We start from the raw sequence: 21744 nt of genomic DNA on the forward strand, positions 1-21744 counted from the left end.
TTTTGTCTTTGTTTATGGCTGAGTAGTATTCCACTGGAAATATATAGCATATCTTCTTTATCTAGTCACCAGTTGATGGGCACTTAGATTGCTTCCATGTCTTGGCTATAGTGAATAATGCTGCAATGAACATGAGGCTGCAGAAGTCTCTTTGGATTGTTGATTTCAAGTTCTTTGGATAAATATCAAGTAGTGAGATAGCTGGGTCATATGGTATTTCTATTTTTAATTTTTCAAGAAATCTGCATACTGTTTTCCATAGTGGCTGCAGCAGTTTGCATTCCCACCAGCAGTGTATGAGTTCCCTTTTCTCCACATCTTCTCCAACATTTTTTGTTTTTTGTCTTGGTAATTATAGCCATTCCAACAGGTGTAAGGTGATATTCATTGTAGTTTTGATTTGTATTTCCCTGATGATTAGTGATGTTGAACATCTTTTCATGTGCCTATTGGCCATCGGTATATCTTCTTTGGAGATATACTGATTTTCTTTGGAAAAATGTCCATATCCTCTCCCCATTTTTTGATCAGGTTGTTTGTTTTCTTATTGTTGAGTTGTATGAGTTCTTTATATATTTTGGAGATTAACCCCGTGTTGGATATATGATTTGCAAATATTTTCTCCCAATTGGTCAGTTGTCTTTTTGTGTTGTTCATGGTTTCCTTTGCCTTGCAGAAGCTCTATAGTCTGATCAAGTCCCACTTGTTTATTTCTTACTTTGTTTCCTTTGCCTGAGTAGGTATGGTATTTGAAATGATCCTTCTAAGACCATTGTCAAAGAGTGTACTGCCTGTATTTTCTTCTTGGAGTTTTATGGTTTCACGTCTTACCATCAAGCCTTTAATCCATTTTGAGTTAATTTTTGTGTATGGTGAGAGGTAATGGTCTACTTTCATTCTTTTGCATGTGGCTGCCCAGTTTTCCCAACACTATTTATTGAATAGACTTTCCTTTCTCCATTGCATGTTCTTAGCTCCTTTGTGAAAGATTAGCTGTCCATAGATGTGTGGTTTTATTTCTGTTCCATTGACCTGTGTGTGTGTTTTTGTACGAGTACCGTGCTGATTACTATAGCTTTGTAGTATATTTTGAAATCGGGGATTGTGATGCCTTCTGCTTTTTTCTTTTTTCTCGGGACTGCTTTAGCTATTTGGAATCTTCTGTTGCCCCGTATGAATGTTAGGATTCTTTGTTCTATTTCCTCAAAGAATGTCATTGGGATTCTGATTGAGACTGCATTGAATCTTGTAGATTGATTTCAGTAGTATGGACATTTTAAGATTATTTTTCCATTTCTTTATGTCATCATTGATTTCTTTCAATAATGTCTTAGAGTTTTCATTGTATAGGTCTTTCACTTCCTTGGTTAAATTTATTCCTAGATATTTTATTCTTTTTGTTGTAATTGTAAATGGGATTGTATTTTTGAATTCTCTTTCTGTTATTAGAATATAGAAATGCAATTTATTTTTGTATGTTGATTTTGTACCCTGCACCTTGGGTGTAGTTGTTGATTACTTTTAATAGTTTTCCGATGGATTTCTTTAGGGTTTTTTACATATAAAATCATATCGTCTGCAAATGACGAGAGTTTCACTTCCTCCTTGCCATTTTGGATAGGTTTTATTTCTTTTTCTTGTGTAATTTCTGTGGCCAAAATCTTCAGTGCTATGTTGAATAAGAGTGGTGAGAGTGGGCACCCTTGTCTTGTTCCTATTCTTACAGGGATGGCTTTCAGTTTTTCTCTGTTGAGTATAATGTTGGCTGTGTGTTTGTCATATACGCCCTTTATTATATTGAGATACTTTCCTTCTATACCCATTTTATTGAGAGTTTTTATCATAGATGGATGTTGGATCTTGTCAGATGCTTTCTCAGCATCTGTTGAGATGATCATGTGGTTTTTATTCCTCATTTTGTTAATGTGGTGTATCACATTGATGGATTTGCAGATGTTGACCCATCCTTGTGTCCCTGGTGTAAATCTCACTTGGTCATGGTATGTCATCCTTTTGATGTACTGCTGTATTCTGTTTGCCAGTATTTTGTTGAGGATTTTTGCATCTATATTCATCAGCGATATTGGCCTGTAGTTTTCCTTCTTTGTGTTGTCCTTGTCTGGCTTTGGGATCAGGTGATGTAGGCCTCGTAAAATGCGTTAGGAAGTGTTCTGTCTTCAATTTTTTGTAATAGTTTGAGGAGCATAGATGCTAAATCTTCTTTGAATGTTTGGTAAAATTCACTAGAGAAGCCGTCTGGTCCTGGACTTTTATTTTTGGGCAGGATTTGATTACTGTTTCAATCTCTTTACTTGTGATTGGTCTATTCAGATTCTCTATTTCTTCTTGGTTCAGTTTTGGGAGGTTGTATGAGTCTAAGAATTTATCCATTTCTTCTAGATTGTCCAATTTGTTGGCATATAGTTTTCCATAGTATTCTCTTAGAGTCCTTTGTATTACTGTGGTATCCATTGTAATTTCTCCTCTTTCATTTCTAATTTTATTTATTTGACCCTTCTCTCTTTTTTCCTCAGTGAGTCTGGCTAAGGGTTTGTCAGTTTTATTTATCTTCTCAAAGAACCAGTGCTTAGTTTCATTGATCTTTTCTACTGGTTTTTTTTTTTTTTGGTTTCAATTTTATTTATTTCTGCTTTAATTTTTATTACTTCTCTCCTTCTTAGATTTAGAGTTTTGTGCAAAGAGCCCTTAAAGTTGGCCATGTTAATAAGTTGTTGTTTCACAGTGAAAACTAGAAATTTCTCTACTTTGGTGGCTTTGTTATAGCCCCTAAACTGGAAATAACCCAGATGTCCATCAACTGGTGAATGGTTAAATAAACTGTGGTACAGCCAATGCTGTGGAATACTACTCAGCAATAAAAAAGAGTGAACTGTGTGTGTGTATGTATGTGTATACAAATGAGTGCATGTAAGACTGATGAAATCAATATGGCGAGTGAAACGGTACCAATGCCAATTTCCTGGTTTTGATATTCTATTATAGTTACTATTGGGGGAAACTGGGTGAAAAGTACACAGGACATCCCTGTATAGTTTTTTACAACTTCCTATGAATCTATAATTATTTCAAAATAAAAAGGTTTTTTTAAAGAATGAATAAAAAGACTAATTAGAAAACAGGCACATCCTGATCATGCACAGAAGAATTAAAGCTACTAGGTTATTATTACCAGATATTCTTGAAAGCACTTACTAAAAGATGCAGTATTCTGTGTGTGTTCTTTTATTAAGGAACAGATTTCTTGAGTTGAAGTTTTGTATTCTTTATGTGCGTAACACAATTTTAGGTACTTTGTTTTAAAACATCTTTCAAAGGAACAAAAAATCTAATTTCGGGAGCTTTAAAAATATGCTACGAGGTTAGCATATTTGAATAATAGTGACTTTTAGCTTTGTGAAAATGTCGTTAATTGTGAATTACCATCTGCATCAGTTCTAAAAGAAACCAGCTTAAACTGGAGAAAGTAAAAGAGAACCATCCTCCCTCACCTTAAGCACATTTTTGTTTCCCAGTTAGTTACACAAAAGTATTGCAAGGGACTGACCAAGGATGTGAACTGGACTTAAACATTTGATCTACCTTAGAAACAGTTTTTCCTACACTAAGGGGTGTTCTCTAATGATGAAGTTGTTTTCATATTAACCCTTGTCATATGATAAGATGGAACTAAATAGGCACATGTTCTAAGAGATTAGTTTTGATTTTAGTTTCTGTTGGATATTGCCAGTTGTGCTAAGATCCAGCAGAATGGTATGACTCAGATCCCTAAGAATCGCCAGGGTCAACTTGGGGTTTATGTTTGAGAAAAAAGATTGAGAGCAAAGATGCAATTTCTTACTACCAAAAATATTTTTAAAAGGGAGGGTAGAGGAAGAGAAAAACAAAAGCCACATACAGTCAAAATAATTATAGCTGCCTCTTGGTGGCAGCTTTTCAGACTGTTAAACATCTTCGTGAGTGAAGTCCAGTGTGCGCCCTCCTCCCTGTTTGAAAGTCTTCAGTGTGGGGGGTTTTCAAACAGGCAGTCTAAAGCAACTCTTTCTTGAAGCAAACTCTTGAGAAGCAGCTCACCCTTTCAACTCCTTGAGCAGAGCACTTTGTAAATTGTCTTTATGAAGGGCCGCGTGTGTTTACACCAGTAACAGCTTAAAGTATGCTATTCAGGTGTTTCTCAGGTTGTATTTGCTGGGGGCACAGTAGGGCACAAGTAACTGAAATAAAGTAGGAAACAAATTTCCCCCAAGCAAACAAAAACTCTGCCGCAGAACCCAGTCCCTTTATCATCTCCCTGTTTCCTGCAAGAGAGGCCCATTGTGTATTTCACGTGTACATCACTGCTGCTTTCACCCAGCTTGCTCTTGTCTGTGGGAGTGAGTCTGCCTGCTATGGCCCAAGTGCCCTGCCTTGCCGGGAGCTGCTCCTTAGACGTCCTTCCTTTGAGCTCTGTTCCCACCTAGCCATCCTCTGTTTGCTCAGTTCTCTTTTCTAATTCAGACCTCTCCAGTACTCAGTAGCTTTTTCTCTTCCATGTTATATTCCATTAAACCACAAATTATGCCCTAGCAATACAGGTTTTTATTTGACTCATTATTTTTAAAATTTATATCAGTATAGATCCATAAATATTTATTTTGTTTTTTATTTGCACATATATCATGTATTTTTATAGTTTTATAGTCCATTAGTTGATTTATGTTGTTATTCAGATTGTTCCAGCTTTGGCCATTGGGAGCGCTTTCAGTTGGCTATTGGGTGGTTTTGTTTGGTTTTGTTTGGTTTTGAGTACTTCCTTACTTTCAGACACTAAAAGATGCTCCAGGCTCATTTTGTATATTTCCTGCCCCAGTCCTACATTCAGCCATTTCTCCAAGGAGCTCTGGTTCCTTTTATTGGAGAATGGTGTTAGAAACCAAGATTTTGGTGCTAGGTGTGCTCTTTGCTACTGGGTAATTTTTGCTCTAGGCCTTCTCAGCTGGCAGAGCAAGGAGATATATGAGTGTATACTAACCTGTGTATATACGTATATTTACAAATATTTCCGTGTGTAACCCTCTCTGTAGTAAGACTAAACATGAGCTCACACTGATGTCTCCAACTCAGATCCATTCCCCCATGGATCATTGCAGCCTCCTCCCCTTGCTTATCTGTAAACTCTCACTCCAGCAGTGAGAAACTGGGTTCCCACCTTCTGCCGTTTATTAGTTTAATTGTTCAATTCCAGTATACATGTATATCAGTATAAGAATCGTTAACCCATGGAAAACAACTCTATCAACCAGAATACAATGCTTCTATACACTCTTTTGCCTTTTAATCTCACAGATTCCACTCATTTCCAATGTTACTTAGGTCAGCACGCATTTATTTTATAGACACTCCCTCTTCCTCCAGCCCAGAAGGCAGTCCAGTGTCCTCAGTAGTCCTCGCCCATGACACTGACCTGTTTACAGTTGTAACTTGGAGTCTCCTCTGATGTTTTGTCTTCCCTCATTTTGGACCTTTGAGAGGGAGTGAAGGTTGCCCCTGCGTGAGTCATGTATTCCCCAGTCACTCAGGAGTCTTGATTTTGGGGGTTCAGTTTCTTGCCTAGTCAGTTTTCTTGCTCCCTCTCATTTAAGTTTAAAGCTTCAGGTTGGCAAGCCTGTATGGAGACAGTCTTAGATGTTATGGATAGTCTCTGTCCCTAGTCATATGCCGCCACTCTTTAGTATCTTAATCTATGGCCTGATAGTTGAATCACCATCTTAAACATTGTCTGCATTGCTACATCCTATATTTCACGTCCCATGTTTCTCTTCCACAAACCCAAACTTCATTTTGGGGGAAAAAACCTCTCTCGTTTGCACCAAATACTTTAAATTCCTGCCTAAGACTTCATTTCTGGGTCTCTCTGGTGAGTAGTCTTTCATCTCCACAAAAACTAGGAGGATATGGTTGACAAGTTTGGTTTAGTCTTAGCTGGCCTTTTGCCAAATCTGGAGACCTATTTGGGGAAAGCTATACTCCTTGTCGACGTACAAGTGCTTGTTGTTGCTTCCCCAATTCCCAACATTGAGGAAACACTCGTTCCCATGATAGATTTTCCCCACTGGTTCCAGTAACTGAGCTGCTGTGCTGGTAGCACTTGTTATTTATCTGCAGAAGCAGAAAATTGTGTTTATGCAGAAAGTCTTAGTTAATCCTATTTGAGGAAAGCGTCTCTTCTCTTTCTCTCTTGGTTCAGAGTTTATTCTTTTCCTCCAAAGCAACTTATTTTGCCAGACAACTTATTGGCATTAGTTTTGATTCCAACCAATCTCCTAAAACAATGATGAGTTTTTATTAAACAACCTGATTTCCTTGATCCTCTTTTAACTGTTCTCTGTGTGTTGAAGCAGTATTGTTCAAGCCCCTTTCTCTTTTCAAGCACTCTTAGCTGATGGGTGCCTCAGGCAAAAAAATAAAGATAGCACACCCTATACTCCCCACCCCTTCCATGTTTCCTATTTTGGATTAAGGTTCACATTTTAATTTACCACTATTTGAGAGACTCAGCCTCTCTCTTGAAACTCCTGGGTACAGGAGTTTGGGCCTTTCATTATCAATAGACCAGTTTGTCCAGGTGAAAGCAATTAGCAGTGTCCAATTAGCAGATATTTGTTAGGGGCTCAGGCAGGCATAACTCAGGCCAGCCTTTCTCACAGGCAAGCCTCTGTGCACCAGGATGCACAGAAAATCATCCTGCCTTCCAGGGTTTTGCCATTTTTGTCCCCTGTGATTGGATTGGATGGAAGTGAAGGAAGGACGTTTATTCTAACAGAAGAAATGACAGGAGTAAAAACTGGGAAGTACCTGTTACTTTTGAAAAATACAATTAGTTGGTTCTCCCCAAGATCTCTTTTCTTTTTTTTAAAGATTGGCACCTGAGCTAACAATTGTTGCCAGTCTTCTTTTTTTTTCCTGCTTTTTTTTTCTCCCCAAATCTCCCCAGTACATAGTTGTATATTTTAGTTGTGGGTCCTTCTAGTTGCGGCATGTGGGACACCACTTCAACATGGCCTAAAGAGCGGTGCCATGTCCGCACCCGCGATCTGAACCCTGGGCCACCGAAGCCGAGCGCACAAACTTAATCACTCAGCCACGGGGTCGGCCCCCCCAAGATCTCTATCTTAATGGGAGAGAATATTGAAAAGGTAAGTTGAGGTCATTTCAGAAGGGCTTTGAATGGCGAGCTTAGGAGTTAGTGCTTGCTCAATTTGGTGAGCTGTGGGGGGGGGGGGTCTCTGGAGGCTTCTAAACAAGTGATATGACAGTAATTGAATTTGAGCATATTTAATATGGCAGCAGGTTAGATTGTCTGTGTTGGGGGTGGGAGGTCAGCTTGGAGGTCCAGGTGAGAGTGTTGATTAGCAAATCCTGTCCATATTAGAGCAGTGGCAGTGGAGGTAGAGAGGAAAACATGGATTTAACAATACTCAAAGTGGAGCTCTTTAGCTGTCCAGTGTTCTTCAGCATTGCTTCCACCCAGAGAAGTGCTTCTCTGTCGCTTGTGTCTTCAACCCAAGGGTGAGCTTAATTTTCCCTCGGAGCAACACCTGTATTTGCTGTGTTAGTGAATAGTTACAAGTTTAATTTTTGAAGAAAATAGTTTTCATAGATCTAGGTAATTGTTAAATGACTTCAGACCAAACTTTAGCGTGATCATAAAATGTTTCAGGTGCTTTATTTTCATAATAGGCTTCTAATATTCATATTTTTGATATCCCATACAATAGCTAGACTTTAGGGTTTATTGGGATGTAGTCTTAAATTTAGAATCTTGGCTTATGGATGCTGGCCAACTTCTTTAAAAAAATATTTACTAAATACTTACTCCAGGCAGATAGGATTTTGGGGACACAGCCACGAACAAAAAACAGACAAGGCTCCTCCAAGGAGTTTACATAATGGCAATGGAAGAAAGAAAATAAATGCATATAGTAGGTGATAAGTTAATTAGAAAAATAAGAGCACCACTTATGGACTAGGGAATGATGAGGACTTACAGGAGGTGAGATGGCAAACTGTGCGGATGCTAGTGGCGGGGGTCCTGCAGGCAGGGGAGGAGCAGGTGCAACGGGCTGAGGCCAGAGCATGCTGACGGTGTCTGAGGAGCAGGTAAGAGGCTGTGTGACCGACGGGGGTGAGCAAGAATAGGAGATTAGTAAGAAATGACAGGTGTCAGCAGGAGGCTCTGCAAGGTAAGATCCTAAAGCCCAGAGTATAAACTTTGGGTTTGCACAGAGGAGTGGCGTGCTCGCTGTTAACGTGGACAGACAAGACTAGAAGCAGGGAGTTGAGTGAGGAGGCTGTCAGGTCGTGGCGAGGGTAGTGAGAAGAGAGGTCCATTTCTGAATCTGGTTTGAAGGTAGAGTCGACAAGATTTGTTAATGGATTGGATGTGAAAATGAGAGAAAAAATGAAGAGTCAAGGATGACTGAAAAATTTTCTGCCAGAGCAACTGGAAGAAGATGGCACTTACTGAGATTGGGAAGGGCAGAATGGAAACCGTGAGATCACAAGTTCAGTTTTGGTTACCTTATGTTTGTTGTGCCTGTTTGACACTCAGTGGTGATGTACCCAATTGGATATTCTGAGGAGTGGTGTGGAGCTATAAAGGGAGAGAGTTATTAGCATAATAGATGGTATTTAAAGGCATGAGGCTGGATGGGCTCATCAAAAGGACAGTGAAGAGAGGGGAGGTTCAAAGACCAAGCCCCAGAGGTATTCTGCAACATTTAGAATTAAAGGAGATGGGGCAAACCAGACAATGGAAAAGGAACACCAGTGAGGTGAGTAAGAGAGAAGAAAGTGTTTTAAGATGGAGGAGATAAGCAACTAATTTAAATGCCTCTTTTAGGTCCAGCATAATGAGGGCTGAGAACCGTTCATTAGAGTTGACTTGGTCACTTGTCTGCAGCACTAATGTTGGCAGTAATATTTTGCACAGAGATTTTTTTTTTTTTACCATCTCTGAGATCCAGTCATTTTAGTGAAGAGTTTCACTCTTAAGTGAACTACTGTTTCATCAGTTTGAGGCAAATAATTAATCGAGAGTTTCATTGCTTGAGGCCAGCTGATGAAATTTCTTGACTAGTAAAGAGTTTTAAAAGGTATCCACATGTTTTTTTTAAATTCCCAATTCTTAAGTTGTCAGAGAAGTGACCATGTGTTGCAGTTGCCAACTCTCTGCTGCATATACCTGAGGGGTAGAGATTTGACAGAGTATCTTTGCTCTGCGACTCCTTTTTACCATGGCCCAATTTCAGTTAATTTTGGCAGCTATCTACATTTATTTTATGCTCATTGTGTGTTTGAGGAATCAGAGTCTTATGTGGATGTATGAATGAGTGCTTTCCAACAGTTTTTTGTTTTATTTTGTTTTTTAATGTCTTTTGGCCTGTCCTGGAGATACCAGTCTCTTCCATATATAAATGTCATCAGAATACTGTAGTATTCTACAAAGTATTTGTATCTAATATTTTGTTACAACCACCGGTAACCCTATTTCTTGGTTTTGTCCTTTGCTGTTCATAATGTACCTTCTGATCTTCTACCTGTATTATTCCTCTATCCTCCAGGTTGTTTGCATCAAAATCTTTAATCGAATTCAGTCTTCTACCTAATACTTAAAGACCCTAACCAGTTTTTTTCTTGTTACCTTTCAACTCCTTCCTGCTATGAAGTTAACATTTCCCACTACAGTTGTTGATAAAACCTAATTGGGAAATATTGGATTATTTTACTAGTCAACTTGATTAAAAATACAGTTTTTGTGTGGAGGATGAAGGGGGATGGAAGCAAAAACAGAAATAGAGGGGAGAAATCTGGAGATTATAAAGATGCCTTCTAGATTGGGGCCTGGAGAACTAGAAGGGTATGTGTAAATAACTGGTTGTAATGGAATATTGGATGGGGGTAGTAGGGTAATGATTCTCTTATGGGTGGGGTGTAGGTAGTGATTCTGATCTGTTTGAAAGTTGACTACGGAATATAATGAAGTCAGGCTATGTTTTAGAAGAAATGGGGTCATTGTAAAATATTATTCTCCACACCTTTTCCCCTTTCCAGACTTTTATGGTCTCTGCCTTTATGAGAGGTGTGATTCCCTTTCCTAAAGTGGGAAGAGCATGAGTTAGGAATTCTGGCTCAGTCACTTTTGTAGTAGTAGTAACATGTGTAAGTTCCCATATATGCTTAAATGTAAGCAATACCCCATCTTCCCAATGAGATGATTCAATAAAACTTTTTCGGAATACTGACTTAGAGTATATATAAACTTTTAATGACAGAGATGAAATAGCCGAATTTCTGTTTGGAAAAATTATTTTAGGGATTTTACATAAACATTTGAATTTTTAAATTTAGAAATAATTGCTTTTTTCCCCATCTTTATTTCCAGAAATAATTTATCACTAGAACCACTTTTGAAGGACTAATAGTACACTAGAATACTTCAACCTCACTTTCATCTTAGGTTTTGAATCTGCTTCTGATGCTTTTTTCTGAAAATTTTATCCCAAGTCACAAGTACCTTTTCATTTAATAGTAGCATAGTTTGGTTTCTCAGTTTCTCTGTAGGTGTATATTTCTGATCATTATAACATAAATACATATATTTCTATTTAATGTGACTTTTATAGTGGCATTCAACACTTATAATTGATATCACACCCCCAGAGCTATTACTGAATCATTGTAAAGTTTTGTTTCCTTGTAAAATGGATTCAATCAAATGACCTCTGTAAGCATGCTAAACTGGCATTGATTGAGGTTGTTTCAGGCTATTGTTTCTTCCTTAATTTCTGTTATCCAAAAATAAAACAATTGAGTGAGTGTCTTGTAATAGAAGAAACTTAGTATTTATGTTCAAGATAACTCTGTTTTGTGAGAGAGAATTTTGCTGAAAATTCTTTGCTCAGCCCAACAAAATCATGTGTGTTCATTTGCTAATTGGCTTCTATGGGTTCCCAGTTCTGGTCTTCAGCTTTGTAGGTTGAAAAATTTAACTATGTTGATAGCCCAAAGGTCTCAAAATGATATTTTGTGTATTTAAAATTGGATTAACATCCTTCCATGGTTGTTTTATTCACATCTGCCATTCACCACACACCACCTTCCTAATACCAAGACCCACTTACTAATAAAAGAGCTGAGAATCAAAGAGAATGAATTAGTCTTGAGGGGATAATGTCTCCCAGGCCTGATGAAATATTTCTGCCCCCATAACCGATATCATCAGTCGCTTTCCCAGGATAGGGCTGGATAAACACTGCCAAATTCTTTACCTTGGGGCATTTTTCACATCATAGATCGCATACAGGTTGTCTCCTTTTGGTTATAACATTCTTTTTTTCCCCCAATGAGAATTTGATACTATTTTTTTTATAATTACACCCTGGTCATTCTTAGTTTGTCCTGCTTTTACAGATTTCTTCTCTTGTTTGGATTTCAGCCATTTCTGAAAATCTTAAGTTACACATTTCTGTTTTAGACTGGTTGTTCCCAGTAGCTAATTTCTTTCTGTTTTCTCTGTGAACGTTTCGTGACCGCTTACTCTGTGGAGGCACTGGGCAATACCAGGGATTTCGGCACAGATTGTTAGGAAGTTTTCATTTTTAACATTTCATTCGTAGACGTGAGCCGCGTTCTACCGAGAACCTTGCTCTTCCCACCTCCTTGGAGTGCATTGGCTGAGTCCTGCTCATCTTCCACCTTTGCTGCTCTCCATGGGAGCATTTTGACTGTACCTCTGCTGTGCTAATCGTCCATTGAATGGAGATTGCTGCTAATTTTTGCCTGTCTCCCTGCTACATCTTATCTTACTTGGGAGTAGGGTCCTAAGCCTCCTCTCTGCATCCCCAGCACTGAACACAGAGCCTGGCACAGAGTGTGTCTTCACATGCCAGGGTTGCCTTTCCACTTGTGACATCCCACTGTCACATGACCATGATATGTAAACTGGCCAATTCAATCAGAAGGACACTCTCCCCGCCCGCCCCCGCACACATTGAAATTATATATAAAATTTTCTGTGCGTGTACATTTCTGCCGTTCTCAGGTAGGAGACCAGGACACAATCAGATATGAACAAGCAGGATTTAGGACACTGCAAGATTATTTCCCACCTTAAACTTCCAGGGCATTAGCTCAAGCATCAAGTCTTTGTTGTCTGTATTCCCCCACCCATTGAACTTTTACTGTCCTTATTTTTGTTTCTCAATTAAAGATACCATAATCTTTTGGTGGGGGGGAAACAGGATTAAAACTTGCTACCTAGAATTTTTTGGTCCTTTTTTCCTCCACATACAGTTAGAATCATGTACCACATAATGGTATTTCAGTCAAGGACAGACCTCATGCACAACAGTGGTCCCATAGACTAGTACCATTTAGCCTAGGTGTGTAGTAGGCTATACCATCTAGGTTTGTGTAAGTACACGCTATGATGTCTGCACAGTGAGATCGCCCAACAATGCATTTCTCAGAACAGATCCCCGTCGTTAAGTGACAAGTGACTGTAGTTGCAATATCTCATTGACTCTGCTTCTGAAATTCTCTCCTTTCATCTCATCCTTTCTAGTGCTGGCCCCATCACTTCTTCCCTGGACTAGATCAGGGATCTTCAGTTTCTCTCCCTAACAATGTGACCTGCGAACCACAGATTAACCTTCCAGGTTTAATTATTCTTTCTTTTCCCTGTCCAAAAGCATTCCTTGTTCTTTAGTTGCTCCCCAGTACCTAAAATAACTTCAGCTAATCCAGCAGTGAGCTCCTAATGGCAGAGGATGATGATTGCACAACCTCAGAGGTTTAGAGCTATATAGTCAGAAGGAACTCCAAACGTAAATTGTGTGAAGTCTCTTGTTTTATTTTTAAAATTCATGCAAATGTTTATTTAAAATATCTTTCCAAGCAACAACAATGAAAACAAACAAAAAATCAAAGTAAAACCCATTCTCTAGGAAGCTGTGCCATTTCTACCTGGCGGTTTCCTCTATTGTGGCCACATACTGTGGAGTCCAGGGAACACACATACCCTAAATGGAAAGCCTTGGTCTGAGCGGTGAAGTCTAGATGACTCAACCTGGTATCTGCTGCGGTTGTGTGTATGGTTTGCCAAGAACCTACTTTTCCCAATCTCTTAGCTGCATGGCTGTGCTTGTCCATCACTAGCTTCACAGAACGTGCTGAGGAGCCTTCCAGCTTCTTCAGTGCTCAGGAATTGTTTGTGTATCATAGGCATTTTCTTGTGGTACAAGACCCATGAAACTTCTGAGCCTTTTTTTTTTTTTTTTAAATTCTGGAACCAGTTTTGATAATTTATACCTTTTCAGAAAATCGTATTCTTCTAGATTTACACATTTATTGGTGTAATTAGTATTTTCCAGTTAACCTAATATTTTAGGGTAGCAGTCGTATTTGGGGGGAGGAGCTATCTGGGTTTCCTTTCTGTTACCCAACAGCGTAGCCAGTGACACAGCTGTTTCATGGACGGTTGAGAGCAGTGGTATGGTTACAGCAGAGCCGCAGTGGGGACCTGCTAGCCTTTGGGGACTCCTGGGATAAATCGCATGGCCCACTGAAAGTGTTATAATAGCCAGTTTCAGGTCCCTCACCATTATACCCACTCGAGCTGATTTATACGTTACAGTCTAAATTGGCATGGGGCAGGCCTTTGGGATTAAATTAATTTATACCAAGTTAGAAAGCATCAGCTGCCAGAGTGAGGAGTGCCTTCTGGAGGCTAGAGTGCTTATTTCTTCCTGTATTCTAAGCCCACGCTTGGGCATTCTCTCTTGGATAGCAGCTGGGGTAGTCCTTCAAGAGGGCCTGCTTTGCATCTTCTTTGTGTAGGCACGGTTCCGGGTCCTGTACAGAAGCCCTGATTTTTGACTGAGACTCACTACGTTGCAGTTCGTCCTCGTGGAAATTAGTAAGATTTGTAACCTTCTAAAATGAAACACAGCATATACGACTCTTTTTCCTTTGGGCCTTTTCCCCCTCCTTATGTAAACTCAAAGGAATTACTGTGCCTGAGTGGCAGTAGTGCAAATCTATGATCTTGATCCTTACTTGGAAGTTGGAAAAAAGAAGGTTTTTCTCTCTTTACCACCTTCTTTAGCACAAGATTAAAGAAAATTTTTAAAGATTAGAAGCATGTCAAACAATAAAAAGTAACTGTAATGTTATTTAAGAAAAGGTGTTAAGGTGGTGGTTGTTATACATGAAAGGAATTAGTAATATTCTGTGTCATTTTACTATCTCAAGACTGGAAATTATCTTTTTTTATTAGTCAGGCGGGACTTTTTAAAGTAAAAACTGTAAACCTTTTCCATGAAATATGCTGGAGGCCCTCTTTCCCTCCCTCCAGTTGCCTGTCGGGGTTGGAGCTGTTCCCCTTGCTTGGTCCTGAGTTCTTTTCCCAGCAGCCACTGCTGTTCTTGAGGGTGGAGGAGGTGGAGCCACGTTAAACAGACTTGTCCCTAATGAGCTGTGACGCCAGCTGCTAAGAGGGCAAATCCTGTTATTCCCTCCACCTACTCTCTGAAGCTACAGAAGGAGCAGTAGGAACGGTCTCCCTCCTCTAGGCTGATTTGCTGATTTTTCTGCCCACGCCCCCTTCTATCCCAGAGCATCTTGGCAAAGTTCAGATCTCTGTGCTCACAGTTCAATGCTCACAGTGAAAAGGAAATACAAAAGAGGAGGAGAGAAAGTGGGCACGGAGAGGGGGAGATCTTTTAGAAGGATATTCCTTATTGCCTTTAGTCTGAGACTTAAACTCTGGGTTGAAGGCATAAGTAGTGTAGCTTTGAATAACCTGGATTTCCAAATAGTTCTTTGGAGATAGTTTTATTGGCTCATGAACACGGTAGGCCATGTATTAAAAGAATTTGAATTTCTATTGTTCAAAACCCTCCGAATTTTAAAAAGACCACTTTCTATCTCTTCAATCTTTGTTTTTTTCCTGCACTGTCATTGTAAGGAAGATGAAGTAATTGTAATGTTAACATGTGGTAGAGCCTTTACCGAGTGCCAGGGACAGCCAGCTTTTATACGCATTTCCTCATTTAATCATTACAACAGCCCTTGGAGGTGTAGACACTTTTAATGTGAACAACTTTTTTTCTAAATTGTGATAAAAAAACAACATAAAATTTACCATCTTAACCATTTTTAAGTGCACAATTCAGTAGTGTTAAGTATACTCACACTGTTGTGAAACGGAGCTCCAGAACTTTTTCATCTTGCGGATCTGACTCTATACCCATTAAAGTGAAAATTTTTTAACTGATTAGCCAGTTCTTTTTTGTTTGGCAGGATTAAAATTGCTTTCCTGTTTCTTTTCTTCTTTGCTGTCTTTCTATAACATTTTCAGTCCATATTTCACCATAGGGTGGTAGAAACTGAGGCATGAGCCTGTGTGCCTTGGTTTTATCCATTTGATACAAACAGCTGGGGTTAATAGTTACTACGGGAACCAGGAGCAGCTTAGGGGGGCGGGCAGTGTTCATCATCACCTATTCTTCATTCTAATCCTTTTATTGATTCTGCATTTTAAGTTCTGCTGAGCTAGAAGGGAAAAGTTCACTGATACCTGACAAGTTACCATGGGTCTGCATATTTTTTGGTGGGTTATCTAGGTAGCTTATGATTTATGAAGCATAATATCATAGAAATACGTTTTAAAAGCAATTTTATATTTCTGAGACCCATTTTCTTAATGATTTATGAGTTACTGTATTCCATGGGTAAAATGGTAGGCAAGGGTGAGGAGTTGCATTATATTTATAAATGACACATGGTTCCTCTCAATGCTTCTGTCATTTGAGAGACAGTTCACGCCTGCTCAGTTCTCTTTGGAAGAGCTGATCCAACATCCCTAATAGTCTACCCTTCAATGCAACAACCTTTGCCATTTGCTAACTCACTACATCATTATTGTGCTGGAAAAAGCAAACCCAGGTTCACCGGGGAGAATTTTTTGCTAATCCCTTTTAGCCTGTCCACCACAGTTGGGTAGAACAAGACCATTTAATTTTTTTTTTTTTTTGTAATTTAGATAGAGGTTGTTAGTCCCAGTTTATGCTGATATGTTAAGAAAACTATGGTTGACTCACCAATGAAGCCTAGGTACTGAGGCAGGCAGAAAATATAATGCAACGACTTTTTATTTCCTTCTTTTTTAAACCTCAGATTCACCTTTTTCCTTCTTTTATCTTTTAGACCTCAGGGTCACAGATTTTATTAATCATAATTATTGATTCACACATTCTTATCATGGGTCTTGATTTATTCATTCCTTTATATGTAATAACATCATCAGTGTCCATGCTTCTCTCCCATCAATTCTGCTCCCAGCACCCATGGGAATTTCTAAAAGTCCAGATAGGGAGTAAAAAGTTACCTTAGATTTACTGAAGAAAATGTAGATTTGCTATACAGATTAACAGTTCAACTGTTGGGCATGTATTTTAAGATAAATAGTTCTTAGACTCTGAAAGAATCTAGTTATATACAGTTGATTTATTAATTTTGATTTCTGCTAACCACGATAGGTTAATAAGATGTTAGTTTCAAACTTGAAAATTCATAATTTACATGTAAATGAAATGTGGATTTAAGGACATTTTATCTTTTGGCCATGTCACTTCAGACCTTTGTGGGTCTTAGCTTTTGTTTTGTCATTGAAGGTCTTACTTCACTCTAATTGTGTGTAATTCTATTTGATGACTGTTTGGGAACAATAATAAAAGGATATTGGCAGTTGATATTGTTTGGAGAACACTTTAACCAGAAATTTCATGATACACCCTCACATTCTTAGTTGGTTGCTAAATAAATTTATTGATAGAAATGACATTTTCCTATAAGGAGCAAATGACCCACTCTTCCCATCTATAACAACTAGTCTTGTATTTAGAGTAGATTGCTTAGTGGTCTACCGTATATTTGGATTACATTTAATTCTTCAATACAATAAATTTCAACAGGTTTCAGAGCTGGAGGCAGGAACTCTAAATTCCACAGATATTGATAACCAGACTTTGTCTGCATGATTTGATTATGATCATACATTACTGCTAGTGTTTTTAGATAAACAGGGTCTTTGTCTTGAGATTGTCATTTGAGTATGGTTGGGTTACAATGTAAGGATTTCATTCAGAGTCCTTATGTAAGAAATGAAGTTGATTTATGAGAGTTCTCTCATATTTTAGAGCATTTTAGGTCCATGGCATTATTTCATTTCTGTTGGTAGTTATATTTATGTCTTTTGTTCATTAAACCAGCGTTTATTCATCTTTCACATATTCTCAAATCCTTCCCTTCTCTATTCCCACAGCTGCTGTGGTATTTACTGTAGACTCTGACCTTTCGTCTTCCCGACTAGCGCCTCCCAACTCTCTATGCATGTGAGTCCTGGGGCTCTTGTTAGGATGCAGATTCTGGTTTCAGTAAGTCTGTTGTGGGGCCTGAGGTGCTGTGCATCCAGCAAACTTCCAGGTGATGCTGACGCTGCCAGTGTACACCCACCTCTGGTACCCGCAGTCATTCTGCATGCTACTCTCAGAACTCTTTTCCTGAGACAGAATTCTGCTCATTTCACTCTCCTTCCGACTTGATTGCATAGGGAAGTAAAATCCACTCTCTTTGGTGTGGTTTTCAGAAAAGGTCCTCAAGAAATAGGCCTGTCCTGTCTACTGTTCTCTCTCTAATCGCCATCTCTGCTTTGGGGAGAGCGATTGGTACTGCTACACATCCCATGAACTTCACACTTCACTCTTCCTCACTGTGCCTGTGCCAAGTAAGAGTCTCCCCTTCAAGGCCCCGTGCAAATCTTAGCTCCTTGGCAAAGTCTTACTCTGTGCTAGCCTCAACTTCTCTAGTTTTTTCCATTTTCCCATATCACTTGGTGTATTTAATATAGCTTTTATTATATTGTCTCAAAATTCTTTGGTATCATTCAGTCAAGAAAATGTTTTTACATCGGTTCTGCATCAGGTACTGTTCTAGTTGCTGGGGAGACAGCAGCGAACACAATAAAGAATAAACAAAAATTTCCCCTTTTTGACTTACATTTTAACCCTCCCTCAGACCCTCCCTTCCTTTTCCCTTCCTTCCTTCCATAAACATACTAGGACTTTCTTATTCACCTTTGTATCCCTACTGTCTGGCATGTGGTAGGTGAACTATATATAGATAAGTTAATTTGACTACCTACGATTTGCTAATTTTTATCCTAATATTATATGTAGGGCCCAAGAGAAGAAAACAAGAACATTTCTTTCCAATAAGCAGCTTAAGAAGAGGAGGTGAATGAAACTAACATTAATGTGTTATTTTTAAGGAAGAGAAAGGGCGTTCAGTGATGCTACTGCTACGTTTTATTTTTACCTTCTCAGAGGACAATGTTATAGGTAGAAACTGGACAGCTAGAGCTTGCCTCTGGTGAAGGTGACACTGATAGGAAGGAAATGCCCTGGTCCAGTGTTTCCACCTAAGCTAGAAGAGAACGTCTGCAGGTGGGAGACAGGAGATGGAAAAGAAAGGGAATTAATAGTATAGCTTAAACTTGTTTCTACAAGAGTGACATTTTTTAAGGAATCTCTGCTAAAAAGTTAATGTAGATTTTGCATTTTGCTCTATAGTATGATTGTTTTATAAAAGTAATGTTTTAAATAATTTACTAAGGAATAAAACTGGGGGGCTGGCCCAATGGCACAGCAGTTAAGTTCGCACGTTCTGCTTGTTGGCGGCCCAGGGTTCACCGGTTCGGATCCCAGGTGTGGACATGGCACCGCTTGGGAAGCCATGCTGTGGTAGGCGTCCCACATATAAAGTAGAGGAAGATGGGCATGGATGTTAGCTCAGGGCCAGGCTTCCTCAGCAAAAAAGAGGAGGACTGGCAATAGTTAGCTCAGGGTTAATCTTCCTCAAAAAAAAAAAAAAAAAAAAAAGAAAGGAAGGAAGGAATAAAAGTGATCCACATTGTCTCCTGTGACTTCTAGGAATCCTGGCACAGCTTCGCAGTGATCTGTGGCAAGCTTCTTTCCGTCACCTCCTTGGGAAAGCCTTCCTAGTTCTTACCTCTTCCAATGTGGCCTTTTATCATCGTTTAATTTGATACTGTTCTTTAAAAACACTAAGAAGCAACAGTTAGTACAGAGTACAGCACCTCTAATCAAGAATCACTCTGCGTTCTTAATTTACACCGATGGGGAAAAGGACAGAGCATCGATAGAAATGTGTAACAATGAGTAAACATACAGTGAGAAAGGAATTGCTGAAGGAACCGGCAAAGTGGAACTCAGCCAGGAAGATTTTGTAGATAAAAGTTTTTCATGTAAGGGACTACAATATGGCTTGGCAGAAGGGAGCCAGGAAGGGATTTATTCTACATAGGGAGAGTGGTACCTGTCAGGGCTTGGAGAGGGCAGTGATGAGACGGTTACTATAAATGTTAAAACCATCAGGCCTTTCTAGAACAGAGAGCCTGTGTCAGTGGGAAGCTGCTTACTTTAAGGGAAGAGCACTGTACCTGATGATCTGGATTTCACTTGGCTCTGATTTGCTGAGTGCATCTGGGGAAGTGCATCTGGACCTAGTTTATCTTTAAATTGAGAAAGTTAAAATAATATCTTCTGTGATTTCCCTTCCAGCTTTAGCATTCAGTAATTCTGGCTTATCTATCAAACAAGATGGCCTGGGACTTTTTACTTCAAGGGTTTGGCTTCTGTTGTAATTGCGGTTTATTTTGGAGTCTGGCCCAGCTGACCAGGCTTAAAATATGAGTCATTCAAATCTTCCCTTGCTTTGCCTCTCCTTTACTTCTGTCAGATCTTGAATTCATGTTTCTTCTTCCTGCTGTTTCTCTCCTTAATTAAGTCCTTCAGAATCTTTCTCCTGGGCTGTTGCTTATACTGAACATTGCCTCACCTTCCCCCTCTGCCACTAGAATTCATCTTGTATGCACAGCAGCTAGATTAACCTCACTGTGTCTTTCCTCTGTAAAATAACTGTAGTGGATCTCCACTGTCTTCCAAAGAAAGGCCAGACTCATTAACTCTGTCTTCAGTATCAGCTCTCAGTCTTAGCTCACATTACTCCCCTCCATACTCTATAGAATAACAGGGCCTAATATCCTCTTGATGCCCTTGCTCATGTTGTTCCTTGCACCTACTTGCGCCCTGCCTCTCCATCGTCACACAGGTCACAATTTTGCCATCTCAGGTGCCGCCCCCTTGGTGAAATCTCTCAGGCTTCACACAGCCAGAAGTAATCCTTTTCTTCTCAACTCCCACAGCACCCATAGCATCTTTTCTGTGCTTTAATAGTGCTAATTACTTTGTTTGTTTGTCTTTTTTGTACTGTCTTATCTCTCCTAACTAAGCTAAGGTCCACAGTTCTTAGGAAGTACTATATTATCTTACACAAGGTGGGTGCCCAGGAAATATTTGTTGAATAAATGAATTCTGACTAATTGGAGCTCAGATCCTTGTTATCTCTGATTGGCAGAGTTTCTTAGTTTTCTGGATAATCACTAACTAGAAGGTAGAAAAGAACTCTGCCCAAAGGAGTTAATAAGCTAATATAAGAATAAGAACCATTGCTATGGGTGTGTTAATAATTCCCAAATTTGTATTTAAGGCAAGCAAAATGTTTTAAAGTTTGAGCCTTGTGTTTGAATTTTGAGTTTCATTTGCCTGGGGAACTGCCTCAGGGTGGTTTGTATTTTGTTTATTTTTATCAGTTACTGGGCTTAGCAGTTTTTTGTCCTGTGAAGTTTTTAGAGTGAGTGTTTACAGACTTAGGAATTTGTTAAAATAAGATAATAAATAGAACAATTAATATAGTTTACAAAAGAATTGTACTGTTTTTATACTACAAGCCGGCTACCCTCTTTAGTATATACTGTCCTGTAATTGGTGTTAAGGTCAGAATTGCATCTTATGCACACTTTGTGTTTTCAGAACCATTAATAAGATCCTCGGAAGTTTCATTTATAGATCTGGATAATAGAGCCTGGTCATGAGCTGGTCAAATCATAGGCATAGCGGACCCTTGGAAAATGGTTTGCATGCAGAAAATAGATAGCATCCTGGATTGAAAGAATATGGGCAAACTTTGCTTGAAAAGAGTTGATGACTTAGAACATAAATGTTTCGTCATCTCAGAGAATACCAGTTTATTATGGGAGATTGAGAAGAGAAATAAGATCTTGTAAAATTCCCCACTGTCACTTTTTGTCCCTGTAGCTCCTCTCAACTAATCTTTGTTTAGACTACTATGCTCAGACAAGTTAAGTCTTTGGCATCGTCCACCTGAACCCCAAGGAAAGCAAATACATCTCACCTAGGGTTAGGTCATTAACATAAACATTACCTCACTTCTCTCCAGATGATGTAAGACTACTCTCAGTTCTGGTAATCTCCTATCATCAGTCGTGTAAGTGTAGTGTCCTGACAATAAAAATTCCAAAATTGTTTACACCAATACTATTTTTCAAAATGTAGTGGTTCTTTAAAGCTGTTGCTGATGGTTTACCTCTTGAAACTGTTAAGTGAAGAATACTTTCTGATTAACTACGTATTTGTTCCTTTATTCTCTTGCCATTAAAATAGAAAGCAATGCAAGGTCTTTATATAAGTTAAGGTCTTTGATAATTATGCTAGCATTGATTTACAAAAGGAAATATATGTGTGT

The 21744-nt window shown here is 39.0% G+C and overlaps 1 protein-coding gene and 1 pseudogene across 5 annotated transcripts in view; one reads left to right on the plus strand and one right to left on the minus strand.

The window, feature by feature from the left end:
• Positions 1 to 21744, plus strand: part of LOC124245978 (cat eye syndrome critical region protein 2) — a 160867-nt gene that overhangs the window by 77589 nt on the left and 61534 nt on the right. The window contains exon 1 of one of the 5 annotated variants that reach the window (XM_046673853.1): positions 17433 to 17453. The exons of the other annotated variants lie outside the window; for them this stretch is intronic. Within the exon in view, the coding sequence (XP_046529809.1) occupies positions 17448 to 17453 (6 nt within the window). The 5' untranslated portion in view covers positions 17433 to 17447. Of the gene's footprint in view, positions 1 to 17432; positions 17454 to 21744 lie in introns of those variants that run through there. 5 annotated transcript variants of the gene reach the window in all.
• On the minus strand, positions 16263 to 16329 carry LOC124231313 (uncharacterized; annotated as a pseudogene).

The sequence above is a fragment of the Equus quagga genome, chromosome 1, assembly GCF_021613505.1.
Source record: "Equus quagga isolate Etosha38 chromosome 1, UCLA_HA_Equagga_1.0, whole genome shotgun sequence".
Classification (NCBI taxonomy): domain Eukaryota; kingdom Metazoa; phylum Chordata; class Mammalia; order Perissodactyla; family Equidae; genus Equus; species Equus quagga.